At 36.3% G+C, this 19,829-nt stretch overlaps 1 protein-coding gene across 2 annotated transcripts in view; it reads left to right on the top strand.

The window, feature by feature from the left end:
• Positions 1 to 18,665, top strand: part of LOC123306266 (zinc finger protein 609) — a 143,891-nt gene extending 125,226 nt beyond the window's left edge. For both annotated transcript variants that reach the window (XM_044888165.1, XM_044888166.1), the window contains 6 exons: positions 11,373 to 11,499; positions 12,242 to 12,329; positions 12,459 to 12,511; positions 14,234 to 14,986; positions 15,894 to 17,795; positions 18,103 to 18,665. In XM_044888165.1, coding sequence (XP_044744100.1) covers positions 11,373 to 11,499; positions 12,242 to 12,329; positions 12,459 to 12,511; positions 14,234 to 14,986; positions 15,894 to 17,795; positions 18,103 to 18,167 — 2,988 coding nt within the window. In that variant the 3' untranslated portion in view covers positions 18,168 to 18,665. The remainder of the gene's footprint in view (positions 1 to 11,372; positions 11,500 to 12,241; positions 12,330 to 12,458; positions 12,512 to 14,233; positions 14,987 to 15,893; positions 17,796 to 18,102) is intronic.
• The last annotated feature ends 1,164 nt before the right edge of the window (positions 18,666 to 19,829 follow it).

Below are 19,829 nucleotides of genomic sequence, written 5' to 3'. Positions count from 1 at the left end.
AAATTTAAAACCATGAACGCAGTTTATTTTTTTATTCAGTTCCAGCATCCATTGGAAAATCCCCGTGATTGATCAGCACAAATCTCTCACTGTAAAGGGGGATAGAGTGCACTTTTAATTGAAAACATCAAAATGAAACAACAATGTAAATTCACCCTTCTATAAAGCTCGTATCAGGTTGATCGTCGTCAAACACAAGCTAGGAATAGAACCCCCGTCCGTTATCATTTATATTCCCATTCATTGCTTACAAATCGTCCAGGCCTAGCCCTTGTTTATTTTCACGTTTCATACGTACACACACACACATCTCCCCGACCGATCGATGAGGAATGCAGCTGCTCTGCCCCCAACATAAACACAAACACGTACACCTAGGGGAGAGGCATATTTACGTGCAGGATTCGCGTATTCCCAGGACCTGGGGGACTGCAGCGGCCGTGGGCGATGCACCGTTGAATTATCGGCCATGGACCGCGTGTGCGTTGGAGTTTCAATTATTCAGGTTGCACGTCTGTGGTGCCGGCGTAGGAATACTAATTAAGAGCGATGAGGTAATGAACCTGCATATTCGATATTCAGACACGTAGTGTCGTATTTCCTTCGGTGACCGATGATGGATTCGGATTTTCGCATCGTACGTATTCCGTGGTCATCTGTCGGTTCATTATTTCCAATGATGATACATCGAAATTGAGTAGGTACGGAAAAAGACGCCAAATTCAAGAAAGGTTGGTTCTTTCAATATCATCGAAGTATTCCATAATGAATCGTTAAAATCTCTAAAGATATTGTAATTTGTTGTAGAGTGGAATTCTAAAGGTTCATTATTTTAAATAATCATAATAATACAAACCTAGCAGCAACAATTTATAGTCAATAGGTAGAGCTGTGGAATCCTGAAAAAAAAATAGAAAATTTAGCACATTAATATTTTTATCGCAAAGTACAAATTTTTTAGTTTTTTATAAACCTTTGAGGCTGGGATATATTTGATTCAATTGGATTATTTTCACATCAAAGCCATCTTTCCTCAAAGAAGACACATTTTTTCATGATTTGAAAACAGTCCAATTGAATCAAATATATCCGGCCCGAAGGACCAAAAATTACTGAGCTATCGGATATAACATTGGTCCTTCGGGCCGGATATATTTGATTCAATTGGACTGTTTTCGAATCATGAAGAAATGTATCTTCTTTGAGGAAAGATGGCTTTGATGTGAAAATAATCCAATTGAATCAAATATATCCGGCCCGAAGGAACAAAGAAATACAGTCTACTTTTCTCTCAACAATTACTGAGCTATCGGACATAACATTGGTCCTTCGGGCCGGATATATTTGATTCAATATCGCTTCAGCTTCAAATTCATGTTATAACAGAAGGACCGAACAGGTGTTTTTATCCTGAACATTTTAAATGAGGATTGATGAGTCGGCCCTGAAATATTGAAATAATTGATTTTACTCTGACTAGATCTTAGCATGTGTTAATAACCTCCCAAGTTTCAATAAATTCGTCGATAAGTTTAGCCGAGAGTTAAGCTTTGATCATGGTCTCAGTATTCCCATGAATTTCGAAAATCACCCTATGGGGATAGCCAGAAATTAGTCAATCCGTACTATTCTAGTCTTAATCTATCTCTGATGAGGGTATCTACAAAAACTCCCGGGACACCCTGTATTATAATATTGTGCTTTCTCAATTCTAAAGAAAAAACATAATTCAGCTCAAAGACTGAATTATTTATGTGCCTTCAAATCCTAATATTTTTCAATCGAAAATTGTTCTAATTCTCTCGAATGAGGCCGACGAATAAATGTTGTAATATACAGGGTGAGACTTTGACTCGTACAAATATTTTAACAGTAGATTCTTGTGGTCAAAAGAGACACTTTTCCCCGTCTCTAGGACAGGTAGAAAACTGAAAAATAATTGAGGTTTACTCAGTAGAAAAATTTCGTAACTCGTTGAAGAAAAATGAAAGTATACACATTTTTTACGGTTTTGACGATACTACTCGCAACATTGTTTTGAAATTTTATACAATCATGTTTTGGAAGCTGATTCATCCCATGAATTTGTTTTATTATCTGACTCTCATAGTTGGGCACTAGTTACACTAGTAACACGGTTAACATAAAGTGGTATTAAACATAACTTTTTTCAGATCAGATTTAATTCAAACATCATTCAATTTTACATCAAGAAGGTATTCTTGGTCAAACTCTATAGTGTGTACCGTTTTCGGAATATTTTGATCTGAAAATTATGAAGTAATAATTAACCGATGCTGGTATAAAGTAACGGTAAAGTTATAAACTATTATTATCAGTATGCATTATGTGAAATGAAATTTTTTTGTCGCGTAGATGAGACCAATTTTTCCGATTCGGCCCACTAGATCTGTGGATCTTTTAAACAGAGTTGTATTCAGCCAAAGTACCCAATTTATCAAATTTCACAGATACTTTTTAATTTTTCAACATCAAATTACTCGAAAACGGCTCATTATGCGAGAAAATATCAGGAATACTTTTATTTTACAATACGTTCAAATATTCATTAGATATCGTTCAACTTAGTTTCAAGAGTTGAAGGATTCTTTGAATTTTAAGTATGAGAAAACTCGAAGACGTGGGTGATATCTTGTGTTCGAAAGAGATTTATCAAATAAATGAAAAACTATATTCCGAAATTCATTTCATTGGATAGAACCGTTTGTGGGATAAAACTAAAAATAACATTTTTTTTTATGGTTTTTCAACAGCCTGTAATTTAAACCGAGCCGATTCGGAAAAAATGGTAAGGGAAAAATGTGTTTCTCTTGACCTCAAGAATCTACTGTTGAAATATTTGTACGAGTCAAAGTCCAATCTGTATAGTAATTTTGGCGAGTATCGAAAGAATATGAGTAATTCAATCTTCAAGCAGATATCGCCCAGGGCCATCAAAACTATTTTATTTCGACATTAGGCAGATAAGCCGTAAAGGCACATCAATAAAACGCCGTATCCCTTCTGGAAATCGAATCATCCACGTCATATCGGATAATCCCGGCGTCGGGAAGCGCTCTCGTCAAAAATCGAAAAACTTTCCCTTCCCCGACATTTCAGGCGTTAAAATTTAAATTGAATCAGAATCATGCCGGTGCATGAAATCGCACAAATTTCTCGGCAGGTTCCGTATACACGCCGTTGTCATAAATCAAATTCATGCAGGGCTGCTGGCGGGGGAGGTGTATTAAACGTAGCGAACGCGTGTCTGCGAAACCCCCGATATCATATTTATATGCGCGGTTTTGTGAATCCGGAATGCTAGGGCCGCCCTTACACGGGGATTCAGACCGCAGTATCGATTTCACCCCGTTTTTCGTACGCAGGCCCGGCGCGGGGTTGCCACGTCGCCCCGCCGATGGTCCCCAAAAGATGATGAGGAAACCTGAAGGAATTGTTGATTCATTATTCCAAAAAAAAATTCACCCTCACCAGAAATTTTCGCCGTTTACGTTGCAGATTTCTATTCGCCCCCTAGGTTTTCTTCCTTACATTTTGAGACAACCGGATTTGAAAAAACCAAAGAAAAACTCATATAGGGAGGCCCCAATATATTTGGTGAAAAAACTTTCAATCTTACCTGAAGAAAAGTTCCTGAGATGCAAATTTTTTTCTGTTTATGCAAAATGAAAATATCTATAACCAATGTGCCATTAAAATGGATGATTGATTTTCTCCGGACATTTCAAGTTCCTTATTTCCTTGCTCTTTCCTTTCGAAAGTTTATGTGTTCAGAGAAGGCCTGACAGAATTTATTTTGACCAAGAATTCATCATCATTTGGACTTTTGGACAGAATGATAACGGAAAGATAAGTTTTCAAAAATGGAACTCTTTGTATCACAATTATACAAGGTGTTTCAAAAAAGGTGACCCCGTCTCTAGGGTAGGTAGAAAACTGAAAAATAATTGGGATTTTCTTAATAAAAATATCTGTAACGTTCATCCGTATTCAAGATAAAGGGCGTTGAGTAAAAAACAAATTAAACGCATTTTTTACGTTTTCTCCAAAACTATTGGCAACATTCTAATGAAATTTTATACGAATGTGTTTTGGAAGCTGATCCTATAAATTTGTTTTTATATCTTATAGAGGGCGCTTGTCACACGTTTCGTACCAAGTAATATTGAACATTTTCAAGGTTAGATTTATTAATGAAGAATTTTTATTGCGTAGGTGAGACCATATCGATAAAACGAATTCATGTAAAAAAATTGAGATTAGGGGGTTTCCTTTCTTGTAATATTTTTTTTTCTTCAACTCCCTTTATCTTGAATTCCGATGGCGATACCCAAATTTTTTACTAAACCAACCGCAATTATTTTTCAGTTTTCTACCTTTCCTCTAGAGATGGGGTCAATTTTTTAAACACCCTTGTTCTGTTTTGCGGTTGAGACTCCGACAATTTGAAGAGGATCGTAGGATAGATCAAATGTTGATTTAGGTTGAAATATTCAAAAATTTCTGTGATGTTGGACCATCCTGTAAATCTTGCAACAGCTTGTCATAATTAAGAGTCATCAGAGCTGTTCTCATCACTCACCATGTACAGGAGGGGCAAAATTGGTGATTCATGAAGTACAACATTATTTAGACACTTTTTTGATAGCAATCCATTGGCGAACTATGATTTTTTCCAACAGGTGTATTTGCTGAGCTATAACATTAAGTTGTGTTTTTTTCGTATGAAAACAGTAGTTTAAAATGACTTAGAAAGAATAGCCATTTTTTCCCGTTTCAGAAATATATCATACATCGCCCTCAGTCTTTCTAAGTCATTTTAAACTACTGTTTTAATATGAAAAAACACATCTTCATGTTATAGCTCAGCAAATACACCTGTTGGAAAAAGAGATAGTACGCCACCGGATTGCTATCAAAAAAGTGTCTCTATATTGTTTTCATTTCAACATCCTAGTACAGACAGAAACAGAGATAATGACCATAGTTGAAATGTTAATTTTGACCTATAACTCGAAAACAAAAGAAGATGCAGTTGATTGCATTATTAGTTCCTCGAAAAAAGACGACCGTAATGTACCATGCATTTTCCTCTATCTCGTTGGGTTGAAAATATTTTAGTTCAGGTATCACCAATTTTGCCCACACTGTACAGCTCACCTTCCAGAGCTCCAATGCTCAGCTCACCTTCCAGAGCTCCAATGTTCCAATGAACTCTGCGAAGCCACTCTTTGGATCTCACAATTCACTTCAACTTTTTGGACCTGCCAGAGTCTTTCTTTTTATGTTTCTTCCTTCTCCAAAAATTCTTATTTTTGTGTGGTTACCTTTTTGTTTCCTCTAATCCCCAAGTGACCAAGAATCCTGATTATAGAGACCTTATTGGATTGAATTTTCTTAGGTACTCCTATATCAGCTTTGAGTCGATAATATAGGAGTTCAAGGCAGCTTGACTATCATGATGGATTACTAACACTATTTTACATCCTTTACAGTTCCTCTCCAGGTTTATGTCTGCACATCTTTAGATTGCGAGAGTGAAAAACACTAGATCAGGAGCCTAACCACAGTGCACACTTGGTGATTGGTTATTCATGCATTCCATATTAGGCAGGAAAACCATTTCAACATGTTCTAATGAAGTTATTTTCTTTTGCTTCATTTCCAACTAAATTCAACTAATGGTGCTATTCTGCTTTCATCTGTACGCCAATCTGTAACTTTTCATAAGCTTACAGGAAAATTGCTATTCTGGACGTTTTTAGTGATCTGTAGCTTACAGGAATCCGTAACTATTTACGATAAGTAGTTCAAACGAACACTGTCGAGAAGATAGTTACAGGAACATTTCCAGAATTGCATTATTTACTTACGAATCTGTCAATCGGACACTGACAGATCGATCGTACCCTACAGATTTGTAACTGACAGATGAAAAGCAGAATACAACCATAAATATGTAATAATTATAATAATTATTCCTTCCCATGTGCCTCACTACCTATACTAGTGACAAGAGCCACCCCTGGTTTTCATTCATTGTCTTGAATTTCCTTTACCCAGTCTTTCCTTGTTGAAAAATAAACCACCGTTTCCCGGAAAAATTCCCACATCTGACAACCGCAAGCCATTGCCATTCTCCAAGCTCCCTTACGTGATCATCTGACAAGGGAGCTTCCGGGTAACAGATGAACCCCGGTGTGGGCATCCGGTTTGGGGGATGAAATGGGAGGTTGGAGAGGGCGAATGCGGTGTTCGATTCGGTGCCATTTATTTCGTCCGCTTTCGATGGGAAGTTCGACGATGACGGCATCGATCGCTTAATTGATTGATATCCCTGGGGATGAGCTGACGGACCGCCATTACATGCGTTTATGACAACGTTTTATGTGACAATCATTACGTGGAATTACGCAATTTATTCCGGGAAACTGTCGATTCCCGCTTGATTTATTGTTGTCTCGTCGACTGCGAGCTGATTACTAAAATGAAATTTGCGAAACCGAAGCGAAAATAGGGATGAAGACATTTTTGGGAAAAATAAAAGTGACGGTTACGTCTGGCTTTAGATACCTCTTTAGTTAACGTAAAAATATACGATACAGGGTGGTCCAGATCGTAACCAAGAAATTTTTTCTCTTATAAACATATATCGAGAAATGTTTCCTCTCCGAGATACGGGGTGTTGAAATTATAGAAAAAAAAATGTTTCTTATTAATAACTTTCACACTGCTTGAATCATTTTCATGAAATTTGAGACATGGGTTTCGAGCGTCAAGGAGCACTTTTTGCATAAAAACATTTCTTTTCTATTCTACCAGTGGCGTCCGTACTGCAGCGAGACTGAATATTTTCAGATAAAAAAATGATACGCCACTGGTTTTTCCGACAATAAAAATTACTATTTGAATCCTTATTTAATTTGGAGCAAATTCGGTTTCTTGACTTTTTGCTATACGAGGCACCGTTTCCGGTTAAAAAAATCAAACACATTCTCATGCATGAAGAAATCGCCAAAATTGGATATAGCAAAAATGGTCTTATTATTATTATGTACCTAATATATCAAATTTTGGCGATTTCTTCATGCATGAGAATGTGTTTTAACCGAAAACTTTGCCTCGTACAGCGAAAAGTCAAGGGACCGAATTTGCTCAAAATTAATTAAGGATTTAAATAGTAATTTTTATTGTCGGAAAAACCAGTGTTGCAAAATATTTACGAGTCCTAGACTCACCCTGAATGTCTATTCCAGAATAATTCTGTTGGAAAATTGAATATTTGGTTGAAACTTTCTATTATCTTAATGAAATAAAGAAAGTCTCTCTTAGAAACAGGAGAATTGCAGTGGAGTTTCAGCCATTTCCTTAAAATTATATTGAACAAAACAAACTGGCATGAAACGAATACGAATATTTAGTTATTTCTTCAGTAATTTCCTTACTGAACGTAGTAATCATAACATAAAAAAAGTCATGATAACGATACCCTTTTGATAACTTCAGTATCACTGCTGATTTGCTATACAGGGTGAGTCTTTGACTCGTACAAATATTTTGACAGTAGATTCTTGAAGTCAAAAGAAACCCTTTTTTCCTATAGGTCCTACCATTTTTTCTTATTCGGCCCTGATAAAAAGATATAGCCATCTTAAATTTTTATAATGTGCCACCCCTGGAAAAATAAAATAACTAGCTTAATCTATGACACTACACATCTGTGGATCTTTTAAACAGAGTTGTATTCAGCCACTACCCACCTTTTCAAATTTGGCAGTTCCTTTTTAATTTTTGAACATCAGATTACTCGAAAACGGCTCATTATATGGAAAAATATGAAGAATACTTTTATTTTACAAAACATTTAAATATTTATTAGATAGTATAGCGTCCAACTTAGTTTCAAGAGTTGGGTTCTTTGAATTCTTGGTACTTTCATAGTAATGAGAAATCTGGAAGACGTGGGTGATATCTTGTGTTCGGAATAGATTCATCAAATAAATGAAAATCTATTCACCGAAATTCATTTCATTCGATAAAACCGTTTGTGAGAAGTAAAAATAATATTTTTTTTATGTGTTGTCAACAGCCGGTATCTTTTAAACCAAGCCTGTTCCTGAAAAATGGTAGGGCAAAAAAGTGTTCCTTTCGAGTTCAAGAATCTACTGTTGAAACATTTGTACTAGTCTAAGACCCACCCTGTATAGCGCGGTCTAATCTTCATTCATTCTTGACTGAAAAAAAAGTTGGAATTCGACAAAAATCCCGTCTACCGGATGGTTTGGCCTTTCACAGAAAAACGAGACCAGAATTCACACTTCTTGGCATTTGAAATATCACATTTCACTCGGCATTAATTCATACGGCAATATGAATATAAATGCCTCATGCATAAATCGCAATAACCGACAGAGCTATAATTAATACATAACGACGTCCTGTTTAGAATTTCGACATGGATATTTACGATAATTCGAGACTACAATTTATCAATTAATTCGTTCAACGCATACAGAATTGGTTTATCGGTATTTTTCTTCCTTTCAGCCGTTCACGAAGTGATATCCGTTTTAACACACCACAAAGCAGCCATTAGCATGGGTACTTTCATTATTATCGATATGCTTTTCTATAATTTTCGTACATCGGACTGAAAAAGATTGAGATAATGTAGAAGGTGTTCTATACCTTAGCTTACAGGAAAACTTCAATTCTGGACGTTTTTAGTGATCTGTAGCTGGAATCCGTAACTATTTACGATAAGTAGTTCAAAAGTAACACTAACAGGAACATCTCCAGAACAAAGATTATAGAGTAGAAAGATAGGAAACGCACTTATATCGCTAGTACTAAAACCGACTACATTTTATACAGTGAAAACACATTTAACAATGAGATGGCGTTGAAAACGTATTATCAATACAGAAAAACTGTTTTCAGTTTTCTGTTTTAGAATTGAGGGGCGCGAAATTCGAATTCTATTCCTTGTATTGAATTTCAATATTGACCTTGTTGAGACCAGAAAACAAACATCCTGAGCGACAAAACAAAAGGATGGTTTTGTTTTGTGAAGAGGATGTTAGTTTTCATCTGAACATTGTTTGGAATCGATTGCTATCAATGAAATACGCTGTTGGATGTGATAAATTTTTATTTGCAATCTATAAAAAATTTACGAAAATTTGAAATTATGGACAACGAATAGAGCTTTGACTAGGATACAAGAGTACATGGTTATCTGCTATGGTTACGTCAAAGATGTTTTTTCTGTGAAAACGTTTTGAATCAATAAACTGAATTGAATTTGTACAATTTATATCAGAAATTGATATGAACCAATATTCAATATACCTGTGATGATAGTTTTAGTGTCTGAAATATAATGAAATGAAGGTTTTTAGCGGCATGCAGACAGGAATTCCTGTCTGTACTTGTGCATTTCTGAATATATTGAAGGCAATTGAAAATCTTTGAATGGACGTATAAATGACATAATTTGCCCTAAATGATCCCTTCATGTAAGGGATGCTTTCTGCATACAACAATTTACGTGGATGAACAGTTCTCAATCGACTTGCAGTAAAATGTTCATTGCACATTGTGTAGTCAGTAGTGTTTGCAGGCCCGGAAAATTTTATCCACTTCGTAGCACTGAAAATAAAAATCAATGAATGACCGAGTCACATGTTACCAGTTTTAATACTTACATTCCCATTTTCCTTAGTAAAATTCGTTTTATTTGATCCAGAGTTCTTCACCATACAATAATTTTCGAACGATATTCTGAGGTTTTCACCAAGAAATTAGACAAAAATTTCAATAATCAGCAACTAGAACGGGCTTGAAAAACAAAAGGCGATACGAGGTTGTCTATGGAAACGAGAATCAAAACATTCAAAACCTGTTTGATCAAAATGCCCATATGATTCTGACATCTCGCAAAATCTCATATGTCTCTCGAATTAATATTTTAACCAGTCTTAGGGCTTTAAAAACTCATTTGAAACACAGATGGCGCTCACATCACTTTAGTCGCTTCGTTTCCTATTTTTCTACTCTATAATCTTTGCTCCAGAATTTCATTATTTATTTACGAATCTGTCAATCGTACACTGACAGATCGTACGCTACAGATTTGTAAATTGCAGATGAAAAGCAGAATACAACCATTAGTTTGGTTCATCTACAAAGCGTTTGAATTGAAACAAGCTATGCATTCTTCCAAAACTCTTCCAACCATTGAGAGAGCTCTATTTATCTTTAGAGTTTTCAGTAAACTATTCTTTTTCTTCCTATATTATTCAAAACTGCACATTGGTATAGTTACCAAACCAGTAATAATTTCTGAGTGCTGAAATTAAATAGACGTAAATTCCTCAGTTAAGCTGAAAACTTTATTACAGTTCGAAATAAGTTTCTTTACGAGATATTTATTATCGGTAATTTGATTTTACGATTCGAAACATGGGCAGTGATAAATTTAACTTATTTTACAATGTGAATTAGCACATGTTGGCAAAATGTTGGACTATTAGTCTGTCTGCCAACTCATGAGTGCCAACTTGATTGGAATATAATGGATCATTTTCCAACATTCCAAGCAATATAAATATATTCTTTCGTTTTCTGTTCAGTAATGATTCTTTTCAGTGGAATTGTTACGAATATATTCTTGGAATTTCGATTAAAAACATTGAAAAACAGTATTATCAATGGAAATTTTCATGAAAGCTCTTGTTGTAGGTGGTACATACTTCTAAATATACCCGGTGGCCCACCACAAACGAATTAAAAATCGAAAATTGCTGAGCAACTATCAGGTTTAGGTGTAGGAAAACCTTATAAAGATAATATCGAAATTGATTTTCACTTGCCATTTGAAATAAGAAAGTTTCTGACCATTGTTTGTAGTTGATGATTGAAAATTAATTATTTTCCTCTAAAGCAGTAGCCAAAAAAATGCTGTTTGTATCGCTGTCGTTACTGGTTTCTTCTATAATTGCTTTTCAAAAAAACTCCATATTTTCAATTTTTGCCATTTTCTCGTGAATGGTGCTTCTAAGATATAAGTGATCTTAGGAAACTCATAATTTGAGCTTGCAGTTCCATTTTTGAGGTCAAATACAGCGTGTTACATTTAAAAAACTCTTACTTTGGTCTGTATCTTTGTTTTCGAACACCCTGTATATATGAAATGTATATTTTTTTAAATTTGAATATCCTAAACACATCACAAAAAACTATTTTCAAAATATCTCCATTAGCTGCCGATGTGCGAGGTAGATAAAGACTCTGGATGCTTTCCCTTCCCATCGATGTGCTCGTTATTGAGAAGTTTTTTTTTGTTACAGGTCGAAACGTCGGACGTTTGTGTCGGTACAAGTATTGGAACCATAACAGAACCAGACTGCCTTGGCCCATGTGAACCTGGTACTAGTGTCACATTAGAGGGTATTGTCTGGCATGAAACGGAGTCAGGTGAGGAATAACATATTATTTAGCCCGTCAGCAATACAAGACAACTCTCGCATTCTAGAGGGCGTTAGGAAACATTGCCATTGAAATTTGAAATTTACAATAACACGGTTTAATACATTCAGATTGAAAAATTGATTCGCGAAAACTAGTAAGGACAGTGAGCAATATCTTGATGTTTTAGATACATCTCAAATGATACACCTTATTATTCTTTACGACCAAATGGTTACTGGATTTTGATTAAAATGCAATCACTGACGAATGTAAACTATTATTGTATCATAATATAGATAAAATCTCTGTCTATCTATTATCTATTACATATTGTTCTTTCTCTGTGAGAGCACCGTAGAAATCATCTACGTTAGACAAACAAATTATCATGATGGGCAGAGGTATAAAACGTTCTTGAATGGAGATCTATGATGACTCATTCTAGTTGATTAACACTGAAGGTGATAATATAATCACGTTTAAATCTGCTGATTGGCTGTGTCGAAATAAATAAGTACTTGTCTTTATGTCTTTACACAATTTATCTTTGTGTTATTTTTGAGAATTGTTGGGATTGCTGAAGAATATCAAGTATGAATAAATTCCAGTGGCTATAAATCATAGCTTGTTCAACCTCTCGATTACAATTCTCTCCATCACACAATTATTATATGACCTCAATGAAAATAACAAGATAATTGCAGTCAATCATACCGTATCAAATTTTTTATTGTTCCATTATTTGCAGGCGTACTGGTAGTAAATGTTACATGGCGAGGAAAGACATACGTAGGCACCTTACTCGATTGTACTAGGCATGATTGGGCTCCTCCAAGGTTTGTTGCATTTGAATAATCGAATACTATGTTTTACATTTTTTCAATTTTAATTGTATACACGCAACATTCGAGTGATTTTGTTGTGGGTTAACGTACATATTTTTCTAAATGGATTATTATTTGCAGGTTTTGTGATTCTCCGACAAGTGATTTAGATAACCGAACTCCAAAGGGTAGAGGTGAGTATCTAAGGGGCTCTCTTTATCTACTTTAGAATAGTTAATTTTTTTGTTGAAAATCATCATGTAGTGTTGGACTATCACTATCACACTTCAGTCTTGCTTGTTTCGACCAAGAGAACATGAAAACCCATGTTTCGTTGAAGAATATAATTTTTTTTTTGTTCATTTCTGTAGGTACCGAATGCAGGCTTTGTAAAAGGCCATTTTTTTTAAACTTTTGAGGATATTTCGATCTAAACCCCACCTGGATTATCTTCAGAAAATTTAAAACCAACTTTATGTGTAATATCGACGCATTGATGGGTTCTCTGAAACAAATATATATTTATGAAATAAAAACCATCAAAAAAAGTTAAATACTTACTGCATTTCTACATATCATATTAAATCAGATTGCATATAGCATTTTGGTTAAAGTTATCAATATCAACAGCCTGTTCTGTACTTTTTTCTTCATGGTCTGAGTGAGATCTTCGTCATCATTTTTTAACTTGGAAGCAATATTGAGAACAATCCATTAACTTATTCCAAAGCACTTGCAACGTTTGTAGACATTTAAAACTTCAAGTGGGTTGAAAAATAATTATTTATCCTTGACATTATGAAAATAATTCAAAAACGAAGCTATCATAAATTTTGAGCCTGATTTGATAAAATTTCGGCATGTTTTCTTAGGAATCGGAACTTTTCAATTTGAAAATTTGGTCTGAAAAGAGATTATGATAATATGAGTACAACAAGTAACATACGAAAATCAATCTAACAATAACAAATATTATGAAGTTGAACTAACTCTTCTTCGACCAAAACGAAACGACTGAAATAAAGCACCGGCAACGTAGCATAGTGTTGACAACACAAACTATGAAAAATTTTGGCCGCCATCTGAACAGTTCTGGAGTGAGAGGGTTGAACGAGATTTTGTTGTTAGGAAGTAAGAAATTGAATAATTCTTGTTTGTTACACTCTCTGAAGAGTTTAATAGGTGCGTGGTGTTATTTAGTGTTATTGCTATCATTGATTAATATTTTTTACAAAGGATAAGCTTTTTTAATGATAGTTGTAAAAGTTTCAAGAAAACACCTGTTGAACAGACTAGAAGGGGGTGCGGGAGACTTGACCCATGCTATGGTCGGGAGACATAATCAGTGGTCCAAGTTTCCCGCACTGAGATTAGATAATAGTTTGCTTTAAAAAAAAATGAATGATAGAAATATCTATAAAAATATACAAAGGTTCAAAAAAATAAAAAATATCTCGGAAATAAGTGAGAGTGACTATGAAATGGAAAATATGTATTTCATACGCTGATACATCTGATGATGAAAACCTTGGCATAGACAATCGTTGGTCATTAAAAATTATTTTCTTTCAATGTTTGTCTTGATGAACAGACTTATAGTCAAAGTCTCTCTCGCCCTCTGTTCAACTCTCCCATGAGTTAGGGAGACATGAGCCAATTTTCGGTTCCTAAAAAAAGAATTGCTGTACTCAAAATGTTCATCTCACTATCACCCTACTATCTACTATCGTTACCTATTTGGGTATGATATCGACACGCAAAAAAATGAGTTGCTACCGTTTACAGATACAACTTAGTAGGCTTCAGAGTGAAAAGGGGTTCAACTCTCCCGGACTCCCCATACCTAAAATAATTAAAATCCTCCATTTAGCACGAATCGATGTAGAAACTCATACCAGTAATTTTTTCCGTTTCAGAAACCCGATCCTCAGTACATAGCAAATTACGGAATGGCGGCATCAAAGGACGCAGAGGTGCCGCGAACGGTTCAGGGCCGTCGACAGCCCCTTCTTCCCCCACCCCCTTCGTGTCTCCCAGAGCGGAACCGTGCAACAAGCGAAAGAGCAGGACAGAGGACGAGGCTCAAAACCAGAAGGAATCGAAGAAATCCAAAGTAATCATTCCTCCACCGGTCCCCCCGCCTGTAATAGTTCCTACCAGCACGACAACGACGACCTGTTCATCTCCCCCGCCTTCCCCCGTGCTCCTAGAATGCCCGGAGCCCAATTGTTCGAAAAAATACAAACATATCAACGGCTTGAAATATCATCAGAGTCACGCCCACGGTTCGGCCGACGACGATGACACCAAAGACGTTACCTCGATGTCCGAAAATGACGAGTCGAACATCGAGGCCCCTAGTCCCATCACTCCCGTCAAGTCCCCCGAGAAGAGCCAGGACAGTCCCCTGCCGGCGCAGAAACGTGACGATGAGATCGCGTACATTTTCAAGTCGGGAAACATCCTGGACGTACCCAGCCAGCCCACCACGCCGAGGAGCACTCCGCCATCGCCGGCCATCCCACAGGGACTGCCCGATCTGGCCTCTGGAACGAGCGTCAGTTCGCCTGTGGAAAATAAGAACATCGTCAAGCCGGGCGTTCTTCGTTTCAATAACGCGGAAGAATTCCCTGTTGGAGTTTTCTCTTCCAATAAAACTCAGGTTTCCGGTGAGTGGCACTTTAATTTCAATTTGACACTATCGAACTACTTTGCAAGAAGTCTAAGGGTAGAAAATTATAGCTCCAAGTGGATCTAAACATTCACATTCTTCAGCATCATCAGTTTCCAGTAAATACCACCCACAACAAATTTCGGATTCAGAATTTTTTTGGCTCAACCTCTTTATGGACCATATAACTTGTTCATTCAGCTTCAATTTCCTTCTTCGAGGACCTCGATGCGTCTATTTATCTCTGAGCTATGGGACTTCGAATGGAACTCATTTCAGTTTCGATTGTCGATATCTCAGCAATCAATGGTCACACAGAGAATGGAAGATGTATTTCAAAGACTTGGATTAACTCTCTACAAGGTTCGGCCATCGTTTAAAAGCAATCATTTCATGTATTTTAGGAAACCATTTATGTAGGTCTTTCATTTGCAGTTCAATACACCAACAACTCTACCAAATTTCAATTTGATCCATCCAGCCGATGGTTTTTCAAGTTGATGTGAGGAATATAAAAATCACCCTTTTAAAAACGATGTCTAAATCTTGTACAAAATTAATTCGAGTTTCTGAAAGACATCCTCAATTCACTGTGCGATCATTGTTCGCTGAGATATCCATAATCAGAGACTAAATGATCCATTTTCATTCCATGTTTTGAAGTTTAGATCCATGAACTAGATACTTGAAACTACAATTTCCTCTCTTCGAATTTTCTCTACAACCATCATTCTTCAAATTATAGCCTGGAAAATATTAAAGATTAGTCTAGAGAAAACTAAAGAGCTGACTATTCAGTGACATCGCATGATAGAATGACAACTTGTGAATCGGCCGGTGCATTTTCAACCAATTCATACTTACCAAATGATTTTCATAATATTATTTGTATCTCTTATTTATAGGAACATCGACCCTTGTTTCTTCAGGACGCAACGCACCAGTGCCAGTACTAGAGCAACCTTTACCTCAGAACGAATCTCCAATACAGCCCCAAACATTCACGAACCCGTTACAAACCCAAGTTTGTAGTTTGCCCCCTCAGCAGTTTGTTCAGTCTCCAACATTGGCAATTCCAACCCAAACAAATCCCTCACAGATGACGTCGCAACTTTCGCCTCATCCGAATCAGCCTCCCTCCCCGGCTTGTAAAATTACGAATTTCAAGGTCAAGCCAACTGCCGCGCTGATGCCGGATGAGAAGAAAAACCCTCCTCAGATAAACCAAACCAAACCTCAAAGCTTCAAGAAGAAAAACAGAAAGTCTCCTGCTGGTAGTCCCCATCCACCTCAGTCTGACCAACCCATGTTCGGAATGGAACAAAGTGGAAGGGATGAAGTTCGAAGTCCAGCTTATTCCGATATTTCGGACGATGGTGCCCCTGTGATAGAATCGGAGGTTGGCGACAAGAATAAAAATCCAAATAAAAAAGCTGATCCAGGTCAGCCTCTGTCACACATGTCTCAGTATGGGATGTATCCCTTTTATGGCCAGTCACAATACTTGGTGCCGAATGTCCAGCAACAACCAGCGCCCCAGGATCAAAATAAACCCAAAGAACCAGAGAAACAAACTGAGAAAGCAGCTACTGACAAGGAAATTAAGAAAGAAAGTGGAGATTATCCATCCAAACCTATTTCAGGTCCCACCCAGCATTATTATCCATTTGGATACATGAGTGGGTATCCAGGATATCCAGTTGATCCGAATTATGGAATCGTTCAGGAAGATAAAATGAAAGAGGAACGGGTGAAAGAATCTCCTAGTCCAATTGAGCAACAGACAGTGAACAAACCCATTCCAAATCCTATTCAAGTACCTAATCCCGGTAAATCAAAACAGGACTCTAATCTGAACATGAAGGACAAGCACCAAAATGATAATCATCAAATATTGAAGGAAAGTATTGAGATGAAGAACCAAATGAATCCTTATATGTATTCAAGGCCATCACAACAACAGCCTCCGACATCCCATCATAACCAGAGAGAGGAGGATGTGAGGAGATTTTATGTCTATGAACAAAGACGAAAAGAATCGCAGCAACAGCAGCAGCAACAACAACAAGTACAGCAAAATCAGCAACAACAGCAGCAGTCTCAGGGTCAACCAAATGTGGAATCCCATAAGAGTGGTTCAACAGGAAAAGGAGCTCCTCCACCAAGTCCCAACGTAAAGCAATATAAAGATGCAAAATTAGAAGATAAAGATAAAAAAGACATAAAACAAGAAGGGGTTAAACCTACTATGGAAACTCAGGGCCCTCCTCCACCTCCAACTTCACAATACGCTTACATACACCATAATTATATGCAATCCCCTCATTATGGGGCGTTGCATTTTGACCCTAATCATTCCATGTACAGGGGGCTGATGGTTCCAGGGCCGTATAGTACTAATCCTTACCTATTGAATACCCAAATACCTAGATATCATGCTCCAGAAGATTTATCAAGAGCACAACCTCCAACCAAAGCCTTAGACATGTTAGAACATCATGCGCAATATTACTCCCAGCATAAGATACATGAACTGCAGGAAAGAGCTATCAAGTCCCCCACTCCCAAAACTTCAGCAGCCAGTTCTAGTCCTTCTGCAAACAGTGGAGGTCCACCCACCGGTCCTTCTTCACAAATCAGCTCCTCATCTCCAATGTCTCAGCCAACTAATGTACCTCCAACTGGAGGAAAACAAACACCAGGTGCCAACAAGGAATCTAGGTCTCCACCTCCACAGAGACATGTGCATACCCATCATCACACTCACGTAGGCCTTAGTTATCCCATGTATCCAGCCCCCTATGGAGGTGCGTAGAGATTCATTCATTATTTTTCATGTTTGATTAATTTGTTGGAAAGAGAATTATCTTATATTGGTTGCTCAATCAAATCTGTAATTTACTTATACACTATTCATTTCACTGCTGTTATTTTAAAGAATGAAGCGTTACTGTTCATGTTATCAATTTATTTTCTCGATAATGTAAAGAAAACGCCAATTGAAATATCTTGCCAGACTGGAGTATGTATTCAAATCTTGAATATTATATGAAATGTTTTCTTTCCGAATCACAAATTGCATAAAGAAAGTTAAATTTTGAATTATTTTTTCAGCTGCTGTGATAGCAAGTCAACAAGCTGCAGCTGTTACAGTTATCAACCCTTATCCGACAAAGTGAAATCAATTAAAATCAAACAAACCTTTGTAGTGTCGAGAAACATTCCATAGCTCTGACTGGTAAACTTTAGTATGCACTGACACAACAGTAACTCCAATGTGTTGATCCTTAAAGGCGTTGTTTTTTATTAATATTGCGCTGTTTCGCGTCAAAACTATTTCCTGTAAATGATTTCATTTCTGTAAATAATGTAAAGGCAAAAAGGTCCTTAATTCATCATTTATAGAAAATATGTAGTAGACTGATATAATATTAACTGACCTGTTAGAGAGGTATATGTATTTTTTAATGTACTTGGTCTTATTTTCACTGAATTTCTATAAGTTTAAATATATGTTCTATTTTTACTATTATCTTTAACTTCGTTCCAGTTTTATTGGAATGATGTTTGTACAATTGAAACATTGTTTTTTTTTACTGAAAATGCATCTGTACAGCTTGTAATATTCTGTAAATATCATCTTAATAATAAAAGCTGATTTGCTTTGTATCTGTAAATCAAGTTATCATTTCTACCTTTCGTCTGTTGACTATTCCCAAAAATTTATTTTTTGAATTTTTTGTGCTGGTTATCTAGAAAAATATTCATATTATATTACATTAATTCACCAAACTAAAAGGCGCTTGCTATACATACCATTATATTTTCAAATTTTTTTTTCTAAAAAAATATAACGAAATTAATTTCGGAGAACGTAGCTTCAGACGCGAAGCATTTTTGAAGCTTTCAAGCACAATGTCGGCAGAACTATTCGCAGCCACTGTGTTAAGAAGCCTATTGGTTCTTGTGGAAATTTGAAAAATGGGGGAAATCCAAATTTTTCATGAAAATTGTTGTGGGCATTCTACAGTTCGTAATATTGAATCTATCGATGTGAAAATTTGCACGTTAGAGCTTTAGGTCGGAATCGATCCAGCAGTTTCACAGTTTATTCAAATTTACCGGAACTTGGGTCCCATTTCAGAAAATTTTCGCCCGTCAGGTATGAAGAAATTTCATTTCATTTCATGTTATGAAAGAGAAAATGTTCTTTCGACAAAAAATTGCAATGCTTCTATATCCTCTATAAAGATATCTGGGATTTCATCCCCGACGAAAAATCGACATTTCTTCAGTAGTTTTCATTTCAATAGATTCTCAAATAGGTAGATTTCTTTTAATACCACCTGGACTGGTGTCAATTTTTCTAACTAAAGTTAGTATAAATAGTTGTTTGTTTGCAGAAAAAAGTTGTTTGAGAAACAGAAAAGATTTTAGGTGTTTACGAAATAGTTTTCATGAACTCGTGAAGAACAGTGCTCCCGGCGCTTGTGAATCCTCTGGGTGGGCCAGTGAATGAAATCTTGAAATTTTTGATCCACTTTTAACGTAGATCTACTTGAAATCATGCCCCAATCAAGTAATCGGTCAACATTAGTAGCTATAAACAAATTTGAACAAAAACTGTATTTGAGGTAGTTACCGGCGGAACTGGAATTATGACGAAAATGAGTGAAAACCAAATATGTTTATTCAATAATTAATATACAGAGTTTTGTGTAATTGTGATCCAACGATATCTCCATGTGACCATGAAGTTTGAGCTCAATTCAATCCAATAATTAATGTTTGTTTAATAGACCACCAGTGAATTATGGCTCGTAAATCGCAAGAAAACAAAT

Source organism: Coccinella septempunctata, chromosome 2 (assembly GCF_907165205.1).
Source record: "Coccinella septempunctata chromosome 2, icCocSept1.1, whole genome shotgun sequence".
NCBI lineage: Eukaryota > Metazoa > Arthropoda > Insecta > Coleoptera > Coccinellidae > Coccinella > Coccinella septempunctata.
Note: the sequence above shows the minus strand (reverse complement) of the source record. Positions and strands in the feature narration are given on the sequence as shown.